General features: G+C 39.5%; 1 protein-coding gene across 3 annotated transcripts in view; it reads left to right on the top strand.

The window, feature by feature from the left end:
* pcsk5b (proprotein convertase subtilisin/kexin type 5b) overlaps positions 1-18,637 on the top strand; it is a 73,835-nt gene that overhangs the window by 50,838 nt on the left and 4,360 nt on the right. Inside the window, exons 21-30 of one of the 3 annotated variants that reach the window (XM_031309040.2) lie at positions 8,495-8,597; positions 8,855-8,991; positions 10,556-10,756; positions 12,574-12,642; positions 16,511-16,571; positions 16,668-16,813; positions 17,072-17,278; positions 17,574-17,657; positions 17,870-18,056; positions 18,151-18,365. In XM_031309040.2, coding sequence (XP_031164900.1) covers positions 8,495-8,597; positions 8,855-8,991; positions 10,556-10,756; positions 12,574-12,642; positions 16,511-16,571; positions 16,668-16,813; positions 17,072-17,278; positions 17,574-17,657; positions 17,870-18,056; positions 18,151-18,365 — 1,410 coding nt within the window. Of the gene's footprint in view, positions 1-950; positions 3,015-8,494; positions 8,598-8,854; positions 8,992-10,555; positions 10,757-12,573; positions 12,643-16,510; positions 16,572-16,667; positions 16,814-17,071; positions 17,279-17,573; positions 17,658-17,869; positions 18,057-18,150; positions 18,366-18,637 lie in introns of those variants that run through there. The other 2 variants (XM_031309042.2, XM_031309041.2) reach the window with 2 other exon arrangements.

Below are 18,637 nucleotides of genomic sequence, written 5' to 3'. Positions count from 1 at the left end.
TGTTTTTACTGTACTATGTCACACTGCATAGGCTGAAAGGTTTCTAAAGGCATCTACTTACATTTTTCTTATTTTTCCTGCTCCTCTACAATAATTTTATGATTTTTACTTGCTCTTGCATTTTCTTTCTTTCATTGCTGTATGCTTTATGTTCTAGTCTTTTCTGGATTTTGCATGTTTGGCTTACTAATCTTTTGTGTAAATATTCCTGTTTCTCACTAACTGGCTGAGGTGATGGTGTGATTATGAGGCTTCAACTGCAGTGTGTGATTTGCTGCTCTAGCCATGACCTTCTAGTTAAAATGAACCCTTGGCCAACAAGTCTTCCAGCTTGTGATGAGATAAAGCTCTGAGGAGAAAAATGTTTTCACTGTGTGACCTTTCTGTTGATGATGAGAACCTTACTTAAAGTGCACCCTCAGTCTGTTTCCAACCTTCCTAAACCAAAGCTCAAACATTGCTGGTACGTTTAAATGCTGTTGATAAATTAAATAATTGGCTTACAGTTTCACAGACTGGTGGTCCACTTTAAGTTTTCTGTGATACACCAAGTTGTGAATTTCAAAAATCTTCAATTTGCTAATTGTGTGATGTTTTTTTTTCTCTCTCTCTCTCTCTCTCTCTGTGTCTGTTTACTCCTGAATCCCTTTGTTTTGTTTTTTCCTCTCTCCCGACATGGATCCAATCACTCCACTGGACAACAATAATTTTCCACCTCGATGAACATCACCTGTGATTGGATCAAAAACTCTTCCTGTCACCTGAAATCTCTTTTGGCCAATTACATGGCTCTGTCTGCCATTCAACCATTTCTTATGATTGTGCTCTGTGTGTTTGCGTGTGTTTCCACATGCATGCCGTGTGTGTGTGTGTGTGTGTGTGTGTGTGTGTTTTCCCCCTCCCCTCCTTCCAAACTCCCCTTGTATCTCTTCTTCCTGGTCTGTGGAAAGCAAATGAAGAATCTTGGGCAGAAGGCAGTTTCTGTGTGCTTGTTAAAAAGAACAATCTTTGCCAGAGGAAAGTGCTGCAGCAACTGTGCTGCAGAACGTGCTCGCAAAAGGGCTGACGGGACGTACTCACTGGGCATTAAGGGAGCGCGGGGGGATGTGGGGGGCACACGGGGCACCCCTCCTTCTTGAACCCCCCTGCCCACTCATTCACAGTCACATAATTTATAAGAAAATCTGTGCCTCTTAAAGGGACTGCATCGGAGGTGCGATGACAGGACTACAACAAACCTACCTTTTTTTCTGTACTGGGACACACACGTCGTCAGGGTGTAAAATGACTGGGACTTATTTCAAGAACAAATGAAAACAAACAAAAGAATAAAAGTGTCGGTATTTTGTGACCAAAGCATCGATGCCAAAATAATTGAACCTTCTTTTTTTTGTTGCCAGTGTAGGAAGTATAGCTTAAAACAGGAGCCACTAAGCCTGTGAATCTCTGAATACGTCTGTGTGCATTTTTATTTTGGCTCCTCTTCCTCCTCTCTTTCCAGTGTTAATGATAAACAGATGGAAAGTGAATATACAGTAGGAAAGGCCCTGGTTTTTCTGCCTGTAAATATAAGTCAAAGGAAAAAAAAGAAGCTCACTCAGTTATGTGAAAATAATGTCTGTCTGGGCTGACTTCGGCTGTGTAGGGAAGAAAAACACACACACACACACATACACACACACACACGCACACACACACACACGGATACATATGTACCCTACACATACATTAATAAACATGAATTCAGACACATACTGTATATCAGCCACCACTTGAAGTTAGTTAGGTGATACTGTGTCACAGTATCCCAAGACTGATGCACGTTACTAACCAAAATCACCTCATTACATTACTGAATATTGTGTGTTTGTCTTTATCAGTGTGTGTGTAAGAGAATGCCATTAATTCGTAATGTAAGCCCAGACAGCATTAATTCATTCCAGTGGTACTACAAGACGAGTCGATATTCATTCCTTCCGGAGCATTCTGCAGGGAAGGAAACGCTGCAGTGAGTTATAATGAAAATGTGGTACTAGGGATGCACCGATGCCCATTCTTCACTCATGATGCAGATTCTGGACTCTGGAAACTTTTGCCCAAAACAGAGTATTGATTCCATCCATTACTGTGACAGAACAATTTAAGGCTCCACCATTACTTTGTTGTCACTGGATAAAATAATTGAAATATTTGTTGCAGGGAACTGCAATTCTTCTGTGTTGGTTTGGTCTTCCACATACCATATGTTACCCAGATAAAGGGAATTTTGTCCAATAATTATCATTGACCTCTATTGGTGCATCCCTACATATTACTGTTGTCAAATGAAATAGATTTGTAGAAGTTTCCACTCTTCGTCATTCCATTATGATGGCAATGCATATCAACTGAAGTGTTGCTCTACACTTTCAACACAAAGTCAATGACAGCACAGAAAATATTCTGTTATGTTTCATGTGCAGGTAAAGGTCTCTGACAGGCAGACAGACTACAAACTGCTGTGGTGCAAATCAGAGCTGTGGAGGTTTTGCTTTCAGTTATTTCAGAAAAGGGATTTTGTTCAAAATGTAGATATTGAATCACATTAGGGAGTAGAACTGCATGTTCAGTCAACCCAAGAAAAATTGGAAAACAAACACAATGAGTCAATCAATTTGGTTTGTATTCACATAACTGTTAAAAGTGAAAACGAACTGACGGCATCACTGCAGAACCAGAAATGTGTCTGAAATGGTAAATCATATTGAGCCAAAACTGTACTTGTGTTAAGGCCGATCAGATTTCTGGGTTCTCCTCCTGTCTGTCTGTCTCTGAACCTTACCTGATGAAACTCAAAGGTTATTCTGGTGGTGCTGGTTTCTAATAAAGAACCGCAAATATAATGTTTAAGATTCTTATTCTATTTGTGTGGGTTTTCATACCTGCAGCTTAAGCATTTACAGTATTAGATGAATTGTTGTACTGTCAACTGGTTATGGTTCTTGATGATTTGTAATAAAGGTTGATGAATCCCCTTTTTTGGTTAACAAAAAGTATTCTTGGTCATTGTTTAAGATGACTTGAATTGACTTTAGATTGTGTGGTAGTAGACACACACTCACACACACACACACACACACCCCTCGAATAAAAGCTGTTTTTATTGTGTACCTGTGACATATCTGTGACAATGCATTATTAATGTTACTCAAAGTCCTAGTTTTGAAAATCTTTTTTTTACTTAAGTGTTCTCATTAAAATGTTTAATCTGTTCATGTTTTGTTTTGTTTTCAGTTTTCATTGTTGACATTGTATTAATCAGTATTATTTCATCCATTAGCATTTTTGTTCATTTTCTTACTTTCCAAAACATTAGGTTCCCTGTTTTCAAGCTCATTGAGGTTTTTTTTTCCTTTATGAAAGGGAATGACATCATTAAAATTCGGATCATAGCTTTCATAAACTTTTAGTTTTTCAGCACTCGATCAGATTGATTAGGACAAAGCCACATGCCCCAGGCAGAGCACTTAAAGGGAGACGTGCGCTCACTGACAACTAGGTGGAAATTAAAAACTGGTCTGCGATGCAAAGTTTTACTGCTTTATTATAGGTGCAACGTCTGAATCTAAAACTTATTTTCAAGTTACTCTTTTTCAGTTTTTCAGCATTTTCTTTTCTACCAGCAACAGCAGCAATTACTATTGTTGCAGATATCAGCTCCAAGGCTATAATTCAACTCAAAAATCAGTTCTGTTTGAGGAGGAAATGGATAACAACTTTTCTCATTATGATGTTGCATTCTAACCCATAAAATATATATATGTATGTATTAGTAGTAATATTTAACTTTAATCCAACAGCCTTCCAGGAAACACGCCAATGTTGGTGTTCAGTCATGATACACATGAAGCAGTATGTGATATAAGATATATATCTACAACAAAGCAGGTGTTTCATAGTAACTATTGCCAAAATCCCTGTCATCCCAATACAACTGTCTTTAGTTCCTATCTATGTTGTGGAACTGGTACATCATAGCCGCTTTCCGACCGGAGGGATTTTGCAGTTCTTGGAATATAACGTTCCTAGAACCCTTTTTTTCTCGTGTTCCGACTGGACCAATTTGGGGATTATTAAGTTCCTCTGGCCGCAGTTCCTGTAACTCTTTCAGCTCCTACTTCAGGGCAGGGTCTTTTCCCTTTTCCGCATAAGCCGCTTTCCGACCGGATAGTACTTGTACTTTTTAGAGGAAAAGTACACTTCTAAGCAGTTCTAAGAACTACTCTCCCCCAAAACCGTTTTCTCCATTTGCATTCGCACTGGCCAAGTGGCCATAGGGACTGGTAGGAGGGTTAAGGGAGTGACGCAAGCACGGCAACGGTCTTTATAGCGTTAAAATCAGAAAACAAATACACAAAAAAGTATGAACTAAATCTAATGTATATAGCATAATTGTCATAATTTAAACAAGTCTCCCAAAGAGAAACGGGTATCTCTCTCCCCCGCCTCTGCCTGCTGCGCTGCGTGTGTGTGAGAGAGAGACGGCCGGCCAGCGAGGTGGAGTTTTATGCAGCAGAATAAAATGGCGAAAAAAAAGCCACTTATTTATGAGACCGGTCTGAGAGACCTCCAGCTTACAGCAGGGTCTCTGAGTATGACTGGCTAAGCAACGAGCTAGCGGCCCCGGCAGGCGTCTGCTGGCTGTCGCCTCACTTCATGGAGCTTCTCAACTCCGAAAACTTTGAAGCAAATTGTCAATTCGTCATCAATTTTCGCAAGACTGCCTATATTCGAAATGTAAACAGTTCATTTCTTGCCTAAAACGTCAGAAGTGAATTTAGTGATGAATAAGATGGTGAAAATTGTTAAAATTGTCCCGTTGTTGGTCTGTCTGTACCGGAAACCCGACCCTCTTTGACCTAGGTTCCTATGCTGAAACGGGAACAGCGAAAAGACCCTGCCCTGAAGTAGGAGCTGAAAGAGTTACAGGAACTGCGGCCAGAGGAACTTAAAAATCCCCAAATTGGTCCAGTCGGAAATGCGAAAAAAAAAGGGTTCTAGGAATTTTATGTTCTAGGAACTGCAAAAATCCCTCCGGTCGGAAAGCGGCTATAGTGGTGGTAGTAGTGGGGAGAGTAGTTAGTAGAACTGTTTAGAAGTGGACTGTTCCTATAACTACATTCCTGTAACTACTTAGTCGGAAAGAGGCTTTCCATTATACCATTGTCAAATGTGTAACAGCAAGTGGATTTTGCTAAAAATCATTCTTTTCTAAAGTTCATTGATGCTGTTAAGGTTACCTGTTTTATCCATTGGTGTAAGTGACTCAACACGGGTCATTCACAGGTGTCGAGTGCCGGTGCCAACTGTGACCAGTACTCACACTAATGCATAATGGGGTTTGTTTGAGAGAAACCCTACAGTACGATTCTGACCATTTTACGAATCCTGCACAATCCTTCAAGACTCAAACATGTTTTTCTACAGTCATTATGTTCATTCATTTAGAAATAATTAATATATATAAAATATATATAAATATAATAATTATAAAATTCAGCATCCTGCACATAAATGCTGATTTCAGTCCTCACCAAACTCCAAACAATTGACTCTGTTAATTGTATTTCTAGTCATGGTTTGAGCTTTCCTCGGTGCCATAATTAACATTATCCTGCCTATTTTGGCATCTACTGGCACTTAAATCATGTTGGAAGCCATGACAAATCTTAGTTTATCCTGCTCTAACTCATGGGCGGGCAGCACTGTGGCCCAGTGGTTATTAGGTACTTCCCACCCCAATAGATATTATTAGGTAATAATCCTGACATTGCGCATGAATAAGGCATTGGCTTACTAAATAGTAAGGATAGGTAAAATACTGTGGATGATTTACCCCAAGGGGATTTATAATGTCTATCTCACCTCGGGTCAAGAGGACCACTTCCCTGTAGTAATAAATACACAATTTTCGATAAACAATGTGGTTAATATTCTCGTGAATATGTAATTGTTTTTCCACTTTCTTGGACCAAGTGTGTGCAGGTCTCACGAGGTGGAAGGGCCAGGGTATTGGGATACAGGACCAGGTGTGGTGGATGTCAGTGTGATATCTGCCAACAGAGCTCTCTCTCCTGACAGAGTAGACTGTCAATGTCCTCACAAGGTCAGCTGAGTCCATAACAGAGGAAAAGTTTTACTCCCCAGAGTGACAAGCTCTCTTTCTTCTCTGCTCCATTATTCTTTAGTCTGGCAGTGGGAGTCCAAAGTGTCTGCTTTTGCTGAGTGGAGTTGTGCGGCTTTCCGTCCCTTGAGAACTTGGCTCCATGTTTGTTTGTTTGCGTGAGTGAGGGGGAGACAAACAGAAAGACAGGGAGACAATTTGTGTGTGTGTATGTGATGGCGTTTATTCGGGGGCTGTTTGAATGGTTTCAGCAGAGCTCTACTGAATGGGAAGCCACCGCCTGTTGTGTTTGTACACAAAGAAGCTCTTTTGTTTTGAAAGGAACAATTGAGCTTTTCACAGAAAGCCAAAGAGCACAGACAACCTTGCCACTGCCTTGAAGGATGCTCACACACACAAAAACACACTGCTCCATCTTTATGGCTGGGCCTGTGTCTGTCACCTTTGTCTAATACAAAGGTGGGATAGGAGACAATGTTTTTGCCTCTTTTGTTATGGATCTTTTCAATGTTGCCAAGTGTGAAGATGAAGGTTGATGGGTTTTTTTTAACTTATTTCTTTTGCAACTTTGGACATAATAGCTTGTGTGTCCAGGGTGAATGTGACTAAAGTTTACGTATTAATGCGGCTTATGAAAAGTTAATTTGGTAAGCAAACCAATTGACAATAATATACCTACCAGGACTGTGATGCTTTTGATCAATGTCAGTGACTTAACAATTGCTTTGCCAGGTGCTGATATTTCTGGCACTCAAAACTCAAATTTCCAGCCTGTACTTTGTTTTGAAACAAAAACTTTCCGACCTCCCAAAACCTACGCACATTTTCAGCATTTTCAACGGTGGAGGATGTGGCCATAGGGCTGTAGGAAGGCATTTTATTTTCAAGTAATAAACAAGCAAATTAGAAGTTGGTATTATTACAAAGTGTTGCTTTTATGATATGGTAGATACTTCTGTTGCATCTCTGTTCTAATTAGCTTCTCCTAGAAGTAGCTGAGCCAAAGACCTGCTGAGGTGGCCATTACCTGGTACCTTATACAGGTCATTAAAAGTATTGCTTACAGAATGGCCCTTTTTAGATCAAGTCTAGACGTTTTGTGAAACACAAAGAAGCATTTTCCAGCCTTTATTCTCAGCTTGTCCTGTTTAAGGTCTGAGAGAGACATTCATGGATCATTTCCAGTTCACCATGTCTTTGGACTGTGGCAGGAATCCACACAAACATGGAGAGAACATATAAACTCCCCTCACACAAAGGGTTTAAACTGTAGGAACTTTCTGCTGTGAGTCAGCAGTGCTTAAAGGAGACATATGCTCATTTTCCGGTTCAAACTTGTATTTTGGGTTTCTACTAGAACATGTTTACGTGCTTTATTGTTCAAAAAAGACATTTTAATCATATTGTCTGTCTGAATATACCTGTATTCACCCTTGGTCTAAAACACTCCGTTTTAGCGCCTATTTCTTTAAGGCCAACCCCCTGATTGGCTTGCGAGAAAAATATGTTGCACCTTTGCAAAGCTGCGGGTGGCGATACTCAGATGGGGGGTGGTGTATTCTAAAGAGCCTGCATGTGACATAGGAAGAGCAGCCAAATCTGAAAGGCTTGTTTTAAATCCCATGTTCTCTGATCTCGGAAACCCACAAAAAAAATGGATGGGTTGTCTTACTTCACAGCTTGTGGATGCGTAGGCACTGCAGATACTCAAATGCATGTGCACAAGCACTAAACCTTTAAAACTAATAGCCACAACAATAATGGTCATATCAGTTTACTTTAGATATAAACATACATTATCTCAAAAAAACCCTATTTCTGTTATCTGTAAAGTAGAGGTTCAGTAACAATGTGTAATGAATGAAAATCAGTCAATCTGTTTGTTTAAAAAGTCTTGAGTTGATTTGGGAATCTTCACCTTGTCTTGCCAAACTTACAAGGGGCCAAAGATGTTTTTAAACCTGTGAAATGTATTTGCACATAATATGACAACAAATCAGGAAAACAAAAAGAGATATAACTTTTATTGTGCAGGAGATGTCAGAAGCCAGAGATAAATGAGCTGGACCTTCAGTGAAATAAAAAACAACAACAACAACAACAACAACAACTGACTGTTGGTTATAATTGGTGCAACTAGGACACATCACAGCATCAAACTCAAGTCACTCAAGTAAAATGAACAAACAGAACAAAGCTGGTAAACAAATCAAAATGAAGCACCTTATTATGAAATTTGTCAAAAAGAAACCAACTAGGACAGGTTTTTCTTGGAAAAGTGGTTCTTGAAGCAGCAAATGTCAGTTGTTCACTGTTGCTCTCCGTCTGTAGGAGAGTACATGAGTAAACATGGAAACTGCCACCTGTGTGATGCTACCTGTCTGCAGTGCATGGGTCCGGAGAGAGAGGACTGCACTAGCTGCCCCACTCTACGGTGAGAACCACTGACATACAAACATCTATATTCAAAAGTCATGCAAAGTCATATATATATATATATATATATATATATATATATATATATATATATATATATATATATATATATATATATTTGTATATAAACACAACAGACACTGTGTTACTCACTAGTACTATAGTGATTTCAGACTACGCATATCGCACAATATGTGTGTTATTTTATTACTACTGATTTTGCATGTTCTTTGTGAACCACATCCACCCCTGCAGGCTATTTGATGATGGACGCTGCAGCATCCGCTGCCAGACCGGGCGTTATGCCATGGAGAGACAGTGCCATCTCTGTCACCACACCTGCCATGAGTGTACTGATGAGGGACCTGACAACTGTACAAGCTGTGACAGAGGTACACTAACTTGAGTCAAGATTAGAAAAATACAATTTTTTGATAATGAAATGCACATTCAACCAAAAACAACATTCAAAAAAACTTGTATATTTCTTTCTGTAAATCATTATTGCATTACTTTAACTTCCAGGAGCAGATAGTGCAGATAAAACCATAAATATGATCTTATATATTTCAACCATTCCCTCTTTTTCTTTCCCACCATATAAACATCAGCACGATCTTAGCCTTTAAAATGACACAGGTAGCTTTTTGCAGAGGTGCACTGGTGTTCACATAAAAACCCATCTATCTAGCTGTGACTGGAATGTAAGTGAAATCGTGCTTTTTCGTAACAACACATGGATCAAGCCAAGGCTCATTTGTGCCAGACTCCACCAATCAATCCTCTAAAGGTAAATCAATCTGATTAAGGCAGTTATTCAGCCAAGGCGGGAATCAGTCATTTGTTCATTGTATCCTTATGCAGAGGTCACTGCACCTCTCTCAGATTGTAGCTAAAGTTAAAGACAAGCTGTGTCTAGATTTAATGACTACTTTCATTTCCTTTAAAAATCTTACCTTCTGGTAAGTTTTATGGTCTTAGGATCCTGTGCAGCCAATCAAAAGAAGAAGAAAAAACGATTTCATCAGTGTGAAAACAATCGTTATGATAAAACCCGGACGTCATTAGAGACTCACAGCTGAAGAAATATCACCTTGAAGATGGTAGTAATAACTGTGTTTATCACAGTGTCACAGACAGTATTATGGCTGTCAGAATGAATGTATTTACACTGGGGAGATTCTGTTTCGCACAAACCCACCTACACACACACTTTAAGATACCAGTCAGCCAAGGAGAAGATTAACACCAGATTTCCCTTCACACTCTCTTTTTTTTCTCTCTCTCTCTCTCTCTCTCTCTCTCTCGCTCTCTCTCTCTCTCTCTCTCACATGTGCACACACACTCTCAATTAGCCAGCAAGTTTGTCAGACTGTTTGCAAATGTGGTTCCATTTAATTGCAGGTCTGTCTGAGGTTCAATGAGACATAACAATAATAACATGAAGAAACCCTCCATCTGTCTCTCCCCATGTCATTTCTCTCTCAAAACAACCCTCTCATATCTTGGCCAGTCACACACACACACACACACACACACACACACACACACACAGTGAATGAAAGAGCTGCAGAAAGGAGCGTAACAGAGAAAAAGGGAAGAGGTGAAGAAGGCAATAAATAGACACACACATTAGTACAGACATTTTTGTTTCATTTGCCAGTAGGTCATTTCAAGATGTGCAATATGTGCACATAAATATGTACATTTACATTATATATATATATATATATATATATACCTTTTTAGGGCTCACAGATTAAGACAGAAAGTGTTTGATATATATATATATATAAAAAAAAATATTCAAGTTGCTCAAATTCAGTTCTATTAAGTATTATTAAGTATGTCTGCATACCTGTTTTGTGCATCAGCACTCTTTGTTCTTCACTTGCCAGAGTTCTTGTCCATTTCATTCCCTGTACAAATTTCCTTTTCTTTACTTGCTCCATCTAGATAAGTTTGGGGTGGCCAGGTACCTGTTTCAGAGTCAGTGTCGAGATGTCTGTCCAGAGGGGTTCTTTCACTCTTCGAGGAGACGGTGTGAACCCTGTCCTGCAGATTGCATCATCTGTTCATCAGCAGATCACTGCCTCCACTGCAGCCCAGGACATAAGCTCAGAAATGGCCAGTGTGTCCCGTTGGAGTGCAGTTCAGGTGAGAGACAGAAGACTTTGTTACATCCTCATTTACTAATGTCACTATGAAAAGCACTCTTTGTTAATTCTGCAGTCGAAATGCTGAATGTTGTTAATGTTGTATGACAAAAAATAAGCATGAATAAAAAAAGATGCCATCTACATGTCACTGTTGATGAATAGCTGCCACTGTTCACTCAGCACCACTGTCACAGAGCTGGTCTGAATTTGGCAAATATCACCTCAGGGAACACACATGTAGCACACAATTCAAATACAAAATAGGCCAAAAGAAAATATGCTAATACCCAGGTCGCCGAGCCACAATTGCATAGTATGCATGGATTGACCACATAATAGAAAACTATTGGCTTCTTTGAGCTAGTACACTATGGTACTAAAAGTGTTTGGATTTCAGCATCAGGTGTGAAAAATGTGCAGTTCAGAGGAGGAATTTTAAGCTTCTGAAGATAACAGTAATATTTCGTAAGGTTACAAGGTTCATTTATTTGTCCTTTTACAACACAGGGTTGCACAATGAAATACATGTTGTAGCATCTTCAAGTTACACACACATAGAACGTGTACACATATTTTAATTAGAATAGAATAAAATGAAATAAAATAAAGGTTAGGTTACTTATAAGTCTAGCAATGAAGGAATGAATAGTATCAGAAGACAAAAAACATGGCCACGAAACACATTCAACCAAGCATAAACATCATAACAAAAACACTGCATTGTGTACTGGTATGATATGGTGTCTATTATTTGAGCTAAATACTTTATGAGAACTTTTTTTTTTTTTAAAGAAACAAATGAAAATGCCCTACCAGACAAAACAGTCAGTGCTGATTTTCTTGCTTCTACTTCCTGTTCTTAATCTACTAAAGAACATTTGTTGAATGTCTTTACAGTAATATCCTCAAGGAGACTGTGGAAGGTGAACACATTGCACTTTATCTCATTGTATGAGATAAAATGTGAATGCCGAAAAAAGGAGGATTGAGAAAGAGCTAAAATGCTTTGAGGGAAAAAGAAGATATTTCAGATAAGGAGAAAAGGTGGAGGTGGGGAGTTACAACTTCACCACCTTGAATGTGAGAGTAATGATAAGGGGTAATGATGAGAGATTGTATGTGAGGATAATAAATGTATGAGTGGGAGGATGACACAAAATTCTTATCATATGTGTAGCAGGCAGGTCTTAACAGGCTCCACAGACAGCTTGAACATAGCTTCTCTTCTCTTCTCTTTTCTTCTCTTCTCTTCTCTTCTCTTCTCTTCTCTTCTCTTCTCTTCTCCTCTCTTCTATTCTCTTCTATTCTCTTCTCATTCTGTATTGGTACCACAGGGAGAGCAATGACACCACATTGATTGATGTGCCAGTGTGACATAAATGAAAACATAAATATTACTAAATGCAGCTAAGAGGTAACAGAAGGCAAAGTGTGTATTTCTAAAATAAGACAAGCACTGTTAAACTGGCAGCATCTTATTGATTGATGACAAAAAATAACATGCTAACATGCAAAAATAACAATGGTCATTTGGTAATAGTAATTTGATTGTCATGTCTGTAAGATAAACTGCACTCCACTTAAAACATCCGTGAGTTATTTGTTGTGACAGACAGGAAATGTGCAAGCTTGAAAGTAGCTTTAAATGTCTTTTTCTCCACTACCAAACCTTATTTTAAACAACTATGGCGTCCAGTATTAAGCAATTAACATTAACTCAATGATTTTCACCAAAGGGACATATGTTATTTTTGTCATGATTTTCTTATGTGTTATGTATTTTTAATCCACTATTTTATTTGCCGTTTTCATCAGGTGAGGTTGCAGATGCAGAGAAAGAGGACTGTTTTCCCTGTGACGAAGGCTGCAAGCAATGTGAACGCAGTAAATAGACCACTTCTTTTTCTTACTCCTCTCTCTCTTCCTACCGCTTTCACCTTCTTCATCGATCAAAGCGTAGAAATAAAACCAAGTGGACTATAGCTTCAGTAGCAGCTATATGCTGCAGCTAAGGCACACTGCAATATCTTGCAGTCAAAGTAAATGTAGATGAGAAAAACTTTTATCATTTCAGTCCTCAGGAGTGAGATACAGTGAGGTGTCGGGAAAGCTTGTAACCAAAAGATAAAGGAGGATTTACTGAAGGCTACTAAATGTGTTTGACAGTGTAGTTGTGAGGTGGGGTGCCGGCATTTACTAATGATGCTGCCATTGACCCCTGTTGCACCTCACTCTTTGCTCTAGGCTCTCTTTTACCGCAGATACATGATCGTACATTTATTTAAAATGAGCCCCAACAACTGAGCTAAGTTATTCAAATATAATGTGTTCTGCAATTATTGAACATTTTGTTTATTCCAATAAGCCTCTTTCATAAGGAAAGTCATTTGGACAAACCAAATCAACCATCTCTCAGAATCTCTTAACTGTAGATTTACTTAATTATTAATTACCCATTTAGATGCCACATTAGTATTTGGACTCATATGCAGAAGATCTGATTTTTTACTTTTTGTAGGACTGATGTTGATTATCTTCTCCACAAGGAACACCTACCTGAAATCTAATTGATGTCAGAGTCAGACATTATCTATCCTGCAAAGGGTTAAAAAAAGAAGAAGCTTTTCCACTCCTGGGTAAATGCTGCCGGTAATTATTAGTCCTTCAACTGCTGTTTACCTCTAGACTGTTAATAAATATCAAAAATCAACATACCTTTGTATACAGCTAAACAGGACGCTAAAAGGCTCTTTTTCTGAATGGTATTTTTTTTAAGATTTGTTGCTTTTTCTCAACACTGTAAAATGTGTCATTCCTTGTGCTCGTACACTTCACCCTGTCAGTACAAGCCACATGAAGAGTCACGAGAGCACTTCCTTCTCCTAGAAATGCTCACCAACATCCACACCATAGAAAGTTGTTATTTTGCTGAACTGGTCTGAGGTGGAGAGACTGGGTGTTATTATGTCATTATGCATTCTGGGTTGAATATCTTTCTTCACTCTCAAACCCACCACAGCCTCCCTCCCTGCCTTCCACCCACCCGCTCTTAGTAATCACAATTCTGCAAGCTAAACAAGTCAGTCAGCAGATTAGAGATTTGTGATGATTGGCCCTGTGACGCGATGCTACGGGCTAAAGTGAAGATGAAACAGAAGTGAAGTGTCTGGCATCTAATATGTGTGTGTGTGTGTGTGTGCATGCTTACACTAAGTTCTCATTCTGCATTTCTATGCTTATGAAAGCCAGTTTTAGACATTTACAGTACTGTGAAGATATGGTTAACATCTGAGGATTTGAGTGTGGTTCTTAAATCAAATATTTAGTATTAGATATAGTTTAGGATTAAGATTTTGGATTAGGTTTACAAGTTAGTAAATGAGCTGTGTGTGTGTTTGTATGTTAGTTTGTAGCATGCTGTAAGATCTATCAATGAGCTCGCCAGCCTGACGGTGTGTGATAAGATGCAGCAGCCGCTCCCACTCCTATCTCCTCCATCATATTACAAATGTAGATCTTTTTAACTCATCATCAGTTTTATGCCCATTAATCCTCTTTGCATAGGGGTTCAAATACATTTTATTTTGGATCAGTCATGTTTTGAATATGGCTCTTTCTAATGCCTGTCAAAGGACAACATTGCTTCTTTTGTTAGGGAGCACCCCTGCTGACACATCCCTAATCAGTCTGTGTGCTCTTCTGTGTTCATATTTTCTCTAAACTTCACCAGTCCACCTCCCTGGTCTCCTCAAGACAAGATGATTTACAAATGCTGTGCAATGCACCTTGATTTGTTTACTTTGTTTCAATATTTACTACTATTGATCTTTTCTGGTTGCATTAGGATTCAGGAAAGACGTATTACTGTACTTTACTGTCAGAGGCTGTTGGCACGCTGAAGTTCATCTCACCTCCAGTTCTCAGCTGTTTTGATACTGTGCAGCTCATATCTGTGCTTGAAAAAAGCTGTCTTTCTCATGAATGTTTTGCTTCATTATATTTACACATCTATTCTGTTTTTCTCTATTTGCAATCCACTTCTCAAACACTTCTTGATAAGCACACTATGTCACTTTCTCAAACTGAAGTGATGATTTGAGGTGAGAGTAAAACTGAGTTCATCCATCTCCACTCCTGATTTTGTATCACCTCTTTTTACTGAGTGCTAATCACTTGAATGTGTGATTGTGTGCATGTGCATGTATATCATGTGCGTTTAAGTGCTAGTGTAATATGTAGCTTGTGAGTGCGTGTAGACTGTAAATGTGTATGTATGAGTGCTTGCACATTCCACAAGTGCATACTTCACAATGTGTATGCCAGTTTAAATTCTGTTGAAATCCCCCCTCCCCTGGCTTTCACAGTTAATATTTATGCGGGAGCTATTTTCTCTCTTCACATAGACACAGCCTGAAGGCATGATTTCCGGCTCCTCTGTCCCTCCCACCTTTCCTTTCTCCCAGTCTCTCTCTGTATGAGTAATTGCTTTCACAGGTAGTGGCTTGTCGACTGCATTGAAGTGCAAACCAGTGCAGTGTTAAGTTGTGGGTGCTGGAAGGAGACTGAGAGAGGAATGGGGTGTGGGGATCGATGGAGGCTTTTCTGGAGAGGATGAATGTCCCTAGGGAAAGTCTGCAGAAGGGGCTTTTTTTAGTAGTTATTTCCATCTCTTTCTCTCCCTCCCTTTGTCTCTCATTTACCCTCTCTCTCTCTTTCTGCTTCCTGATCCTATCTTTCTCTTCCTCTTGCCCCCCTTCTTGCTCCCTCTGTCCTTGGATATGTTTTGACATTGTTGGACTTGGATGACAGCATGGCTCTTTCTCAGTTACCAGTTGGATGGTTTTGATTGACAGCAGGAATTAATTAATTAACACACACACACACGCATGCACACACACACACACACACACACACACACACACACACACACACACACACACACACACACACACACACCTAAATAACTTATTAATATCCCCTGCATAGGTTCCCCCAGTCTCCAATATAAAAAAATACACATTAACAGCAAATATGTTTATAGTGTATATAGTGTTCTACATAACCTGTCACTGACATTATGCTTGTTTTTGTGTTGTTCAGCAACACATGCACGCACACACGCACGCACGCACGCACGCGCGCACACACACACACACACACACACACACACACACACACACGTGAACTGAAATCTCTTTGGCTTTTACATTTGTTTGAGGGCTTCTGAGTTAGATTTGTTTGCTAGTTAGACATTGATCACACTCATCTGATAATTAATCTGTGAGTGCCATTCAGTTCTACAGCGAACTGAACACATTTATTGTTTAGTGATGTCAGAGTGCCTCCTGCTGGTGTTTAGGGAAACTGGGTTTAAAAAAATGACTGCGCTGTCCTTGGGTGCAGGTAGATGAGATAAGGTATTTTCCACATTATTGCATTTGAATTACATAAACAGACTACCATTAACACTTACAACCACAGTAACTTAATCTTTATATTGTTTTTTTTAGTATGGAGGGAATAGTTAGAATAGATATTTTTTGTCAGTGCAAAAAGGGTAAAAAATACAACATCATATTTACTGTAAATGTGAGTTGGACAGAAGCTGCAACAGCTAATACTTATGCTGATCAAATAGGCTTTCTTTTTCTGTCTTGCCTTGAGATTGCAAACAGAGCTATTTCAGGAAGTCCAGAAATCACAACATGCCTGATCTGTTAATGATTTCATTATTTTCTGCTCTTCACCACAGAGGATTCAGGAGATCAGACTCAGGAAACTGTTTGCCTCAAATGTGAAGATGGTTACTATCAGTAAGTGTCTTCGGTTGAGAGTTAAGTAATTAAGTTGCACCGCAATATTCATACAACCTTATATTTATACTATCCATCTTTCTATCTGTCTGTCAGGTTGGGCACAGACTGTCATCGGTCCTGTCCAGATCGGACCTACAGTGTAAACGACACTATGATGTGTGCTCCGTGTGAAGACAAACAATGTGTAATCTGTGACCAGACCCAGTGCTACTGGTGTGAAGAAGGAGTCTACGTCTTTGGTATTTGAGCAATTTATAATTTTGAGTTATGGTGTGAATATCAGCTGGAGCCATTTCTGGGGAAACTGTGATCCACATCTGATTTTGATATAATATACTGTAATTTAGTAGATACCCCTTATTTTAAAAAAAGAACTGTACATATCACAGTAAAAGTCCTTATCTCTTGGCAAGTATGACACATTATTTCTTTCTATTTAAAGAATATTAAGTTTAATGGCATATAGAGTAAGTGTAAATTTGTAATTGTGTGTCCAGATGGCCAGTGTGTGGATCACTGTAAGGAAGGTTTCTTTGTGGACAAGGAGAGCCGGGAATGTGAGCCTTGTCACCGTGCCTGTCGTACCTGCGGAGGGCCACAATATGACGACTGTGACTCCTGCGAGGACGAATTCACGCTGATAAAGGGGGAGTGTTTAAAGGGCACACAGCTTTCTTCCTGCCCTGAGAAACAATTCAGAAACAGTACGGCAAATGTTAATTTTACCTCAGTACTAAATGTTGTCAACATTACCTACTTGTCTCTACTTGTCCTTGTAAAATGTGATGCTGTCTTTTTACAGATTTACTCACATTAACATCAAACCCAAATGAAATTACTGCTGTCAATTACTGAAGCATGCAGTGAAATATATTTTTCTATTTCTCATTAGGTATTCAATAACACATCCTTTAGTCTATTTTTGATCCCATCTTGTTTCTTTCTTGTCGTTCATGTCTACATATTTTGTCCTGGTATCTGTTTGCTGTTTACCATCAGGTCATGGCAAGTGTGAGCTGTGCAACTTCTTCTGTAAGACTTGCTCTGGTGCAGGGAAAGATGACTGCAACAGCTGCAACTCTGGTAAATTTGCTGTCTGTATGTCCCATTAGACTGAGCTTCTGAAAACGTTTCTGAAAATGTTTAGTGTCTTAGATGTTGCAAACTTGCTATCAAAGTACATGTTTTTTCTTTAGCAGGTAGTGTGAATTTAAACAAGCTGTTTACCACTGACAATGTTTGTGCACTGGTTGCTTTTTCTTGTATCGGTGGTGTGATTTATCTTTCTGTCTCAGGTCGTTTTTTAACAGCTCGACAGACCTGCACGTCCCATTGTCCATTCGGCACGTTTGCCAACAAGGCATCCAGCCAGTGTGAAGATTGCTCGGAAGGGTGTGTCACGTGCAAGGATGCCCAGCAGTGCCAGAGCTGCCGCAGTGGGCTTTACCTCCAAAATGACGTGTGTGTGGTGGAGTGTCAGAGGTGCTTGTCCTGTTTTTTTGACTTGCACATGAAAACCAACCATCATAATGCATCAATGACACATCATTCTCGCCTCTCTCTGCCTTTTTCTCAGAGGGTTTCCTCAAGGTGCTGTATGCCAGCCGTGTGCTCCAGAGTGTGCATCCTGCCAGGGAAATTCCTCTCACTGTCTGAGCTGTGAGAAACAGTACTTACTGCTGGACCACTCCTGCAGGTCTAACTGTCTAGAGGGCTATTACGCCACTGAGACAGAATGCCATCGCTGTCCAGCTCACTGTAGAGAGTGCAATCAAGATGGCCTATGTAAGAGTGAGTATGCTGGGTGGAGCAGTGGAGGGTAGATAAATGGAAGATGTGGAGAGGAGGATTCGAAGAGGTGTTGTTTTGAAAAGTGACTTAGATTAGTGTTGAAGTAGCTGGATAGAGGAGGAAGAGATTCAGGAGAAGGAAGATGAGGAGGAAATGCAGAGAGCTCCTTCTCTGTTCTCTGGACTGCAAGTAGTTCAGACATGAAGCCTAAATATAAGAATTAAAAGGGTAAAGGGAGGACCAGAGGAATATCAGATGACAAGAAGGATGCA

The sequence above is a fragment of the Sander lucioperca genome, chromosome 2 (genome assembly GCF_008315115.2).
Source record: "Sander lucioperca isolate FBNREF2018 chromosome 2, SLUC_FBN_1.2, whole genome shotgun sequence".
Classification (NCBI taxonomy): Eukaryota; Metazoa; Chordata; class Actinopteri; order Perciformes; family Percidae; genus Sander; species Sander lucioperca.
The sequence above is the reverse complement of the archived record's forward strand: the minus strand, read 5'-3'. Positions and strand labels throughout refer to the sequence as shown.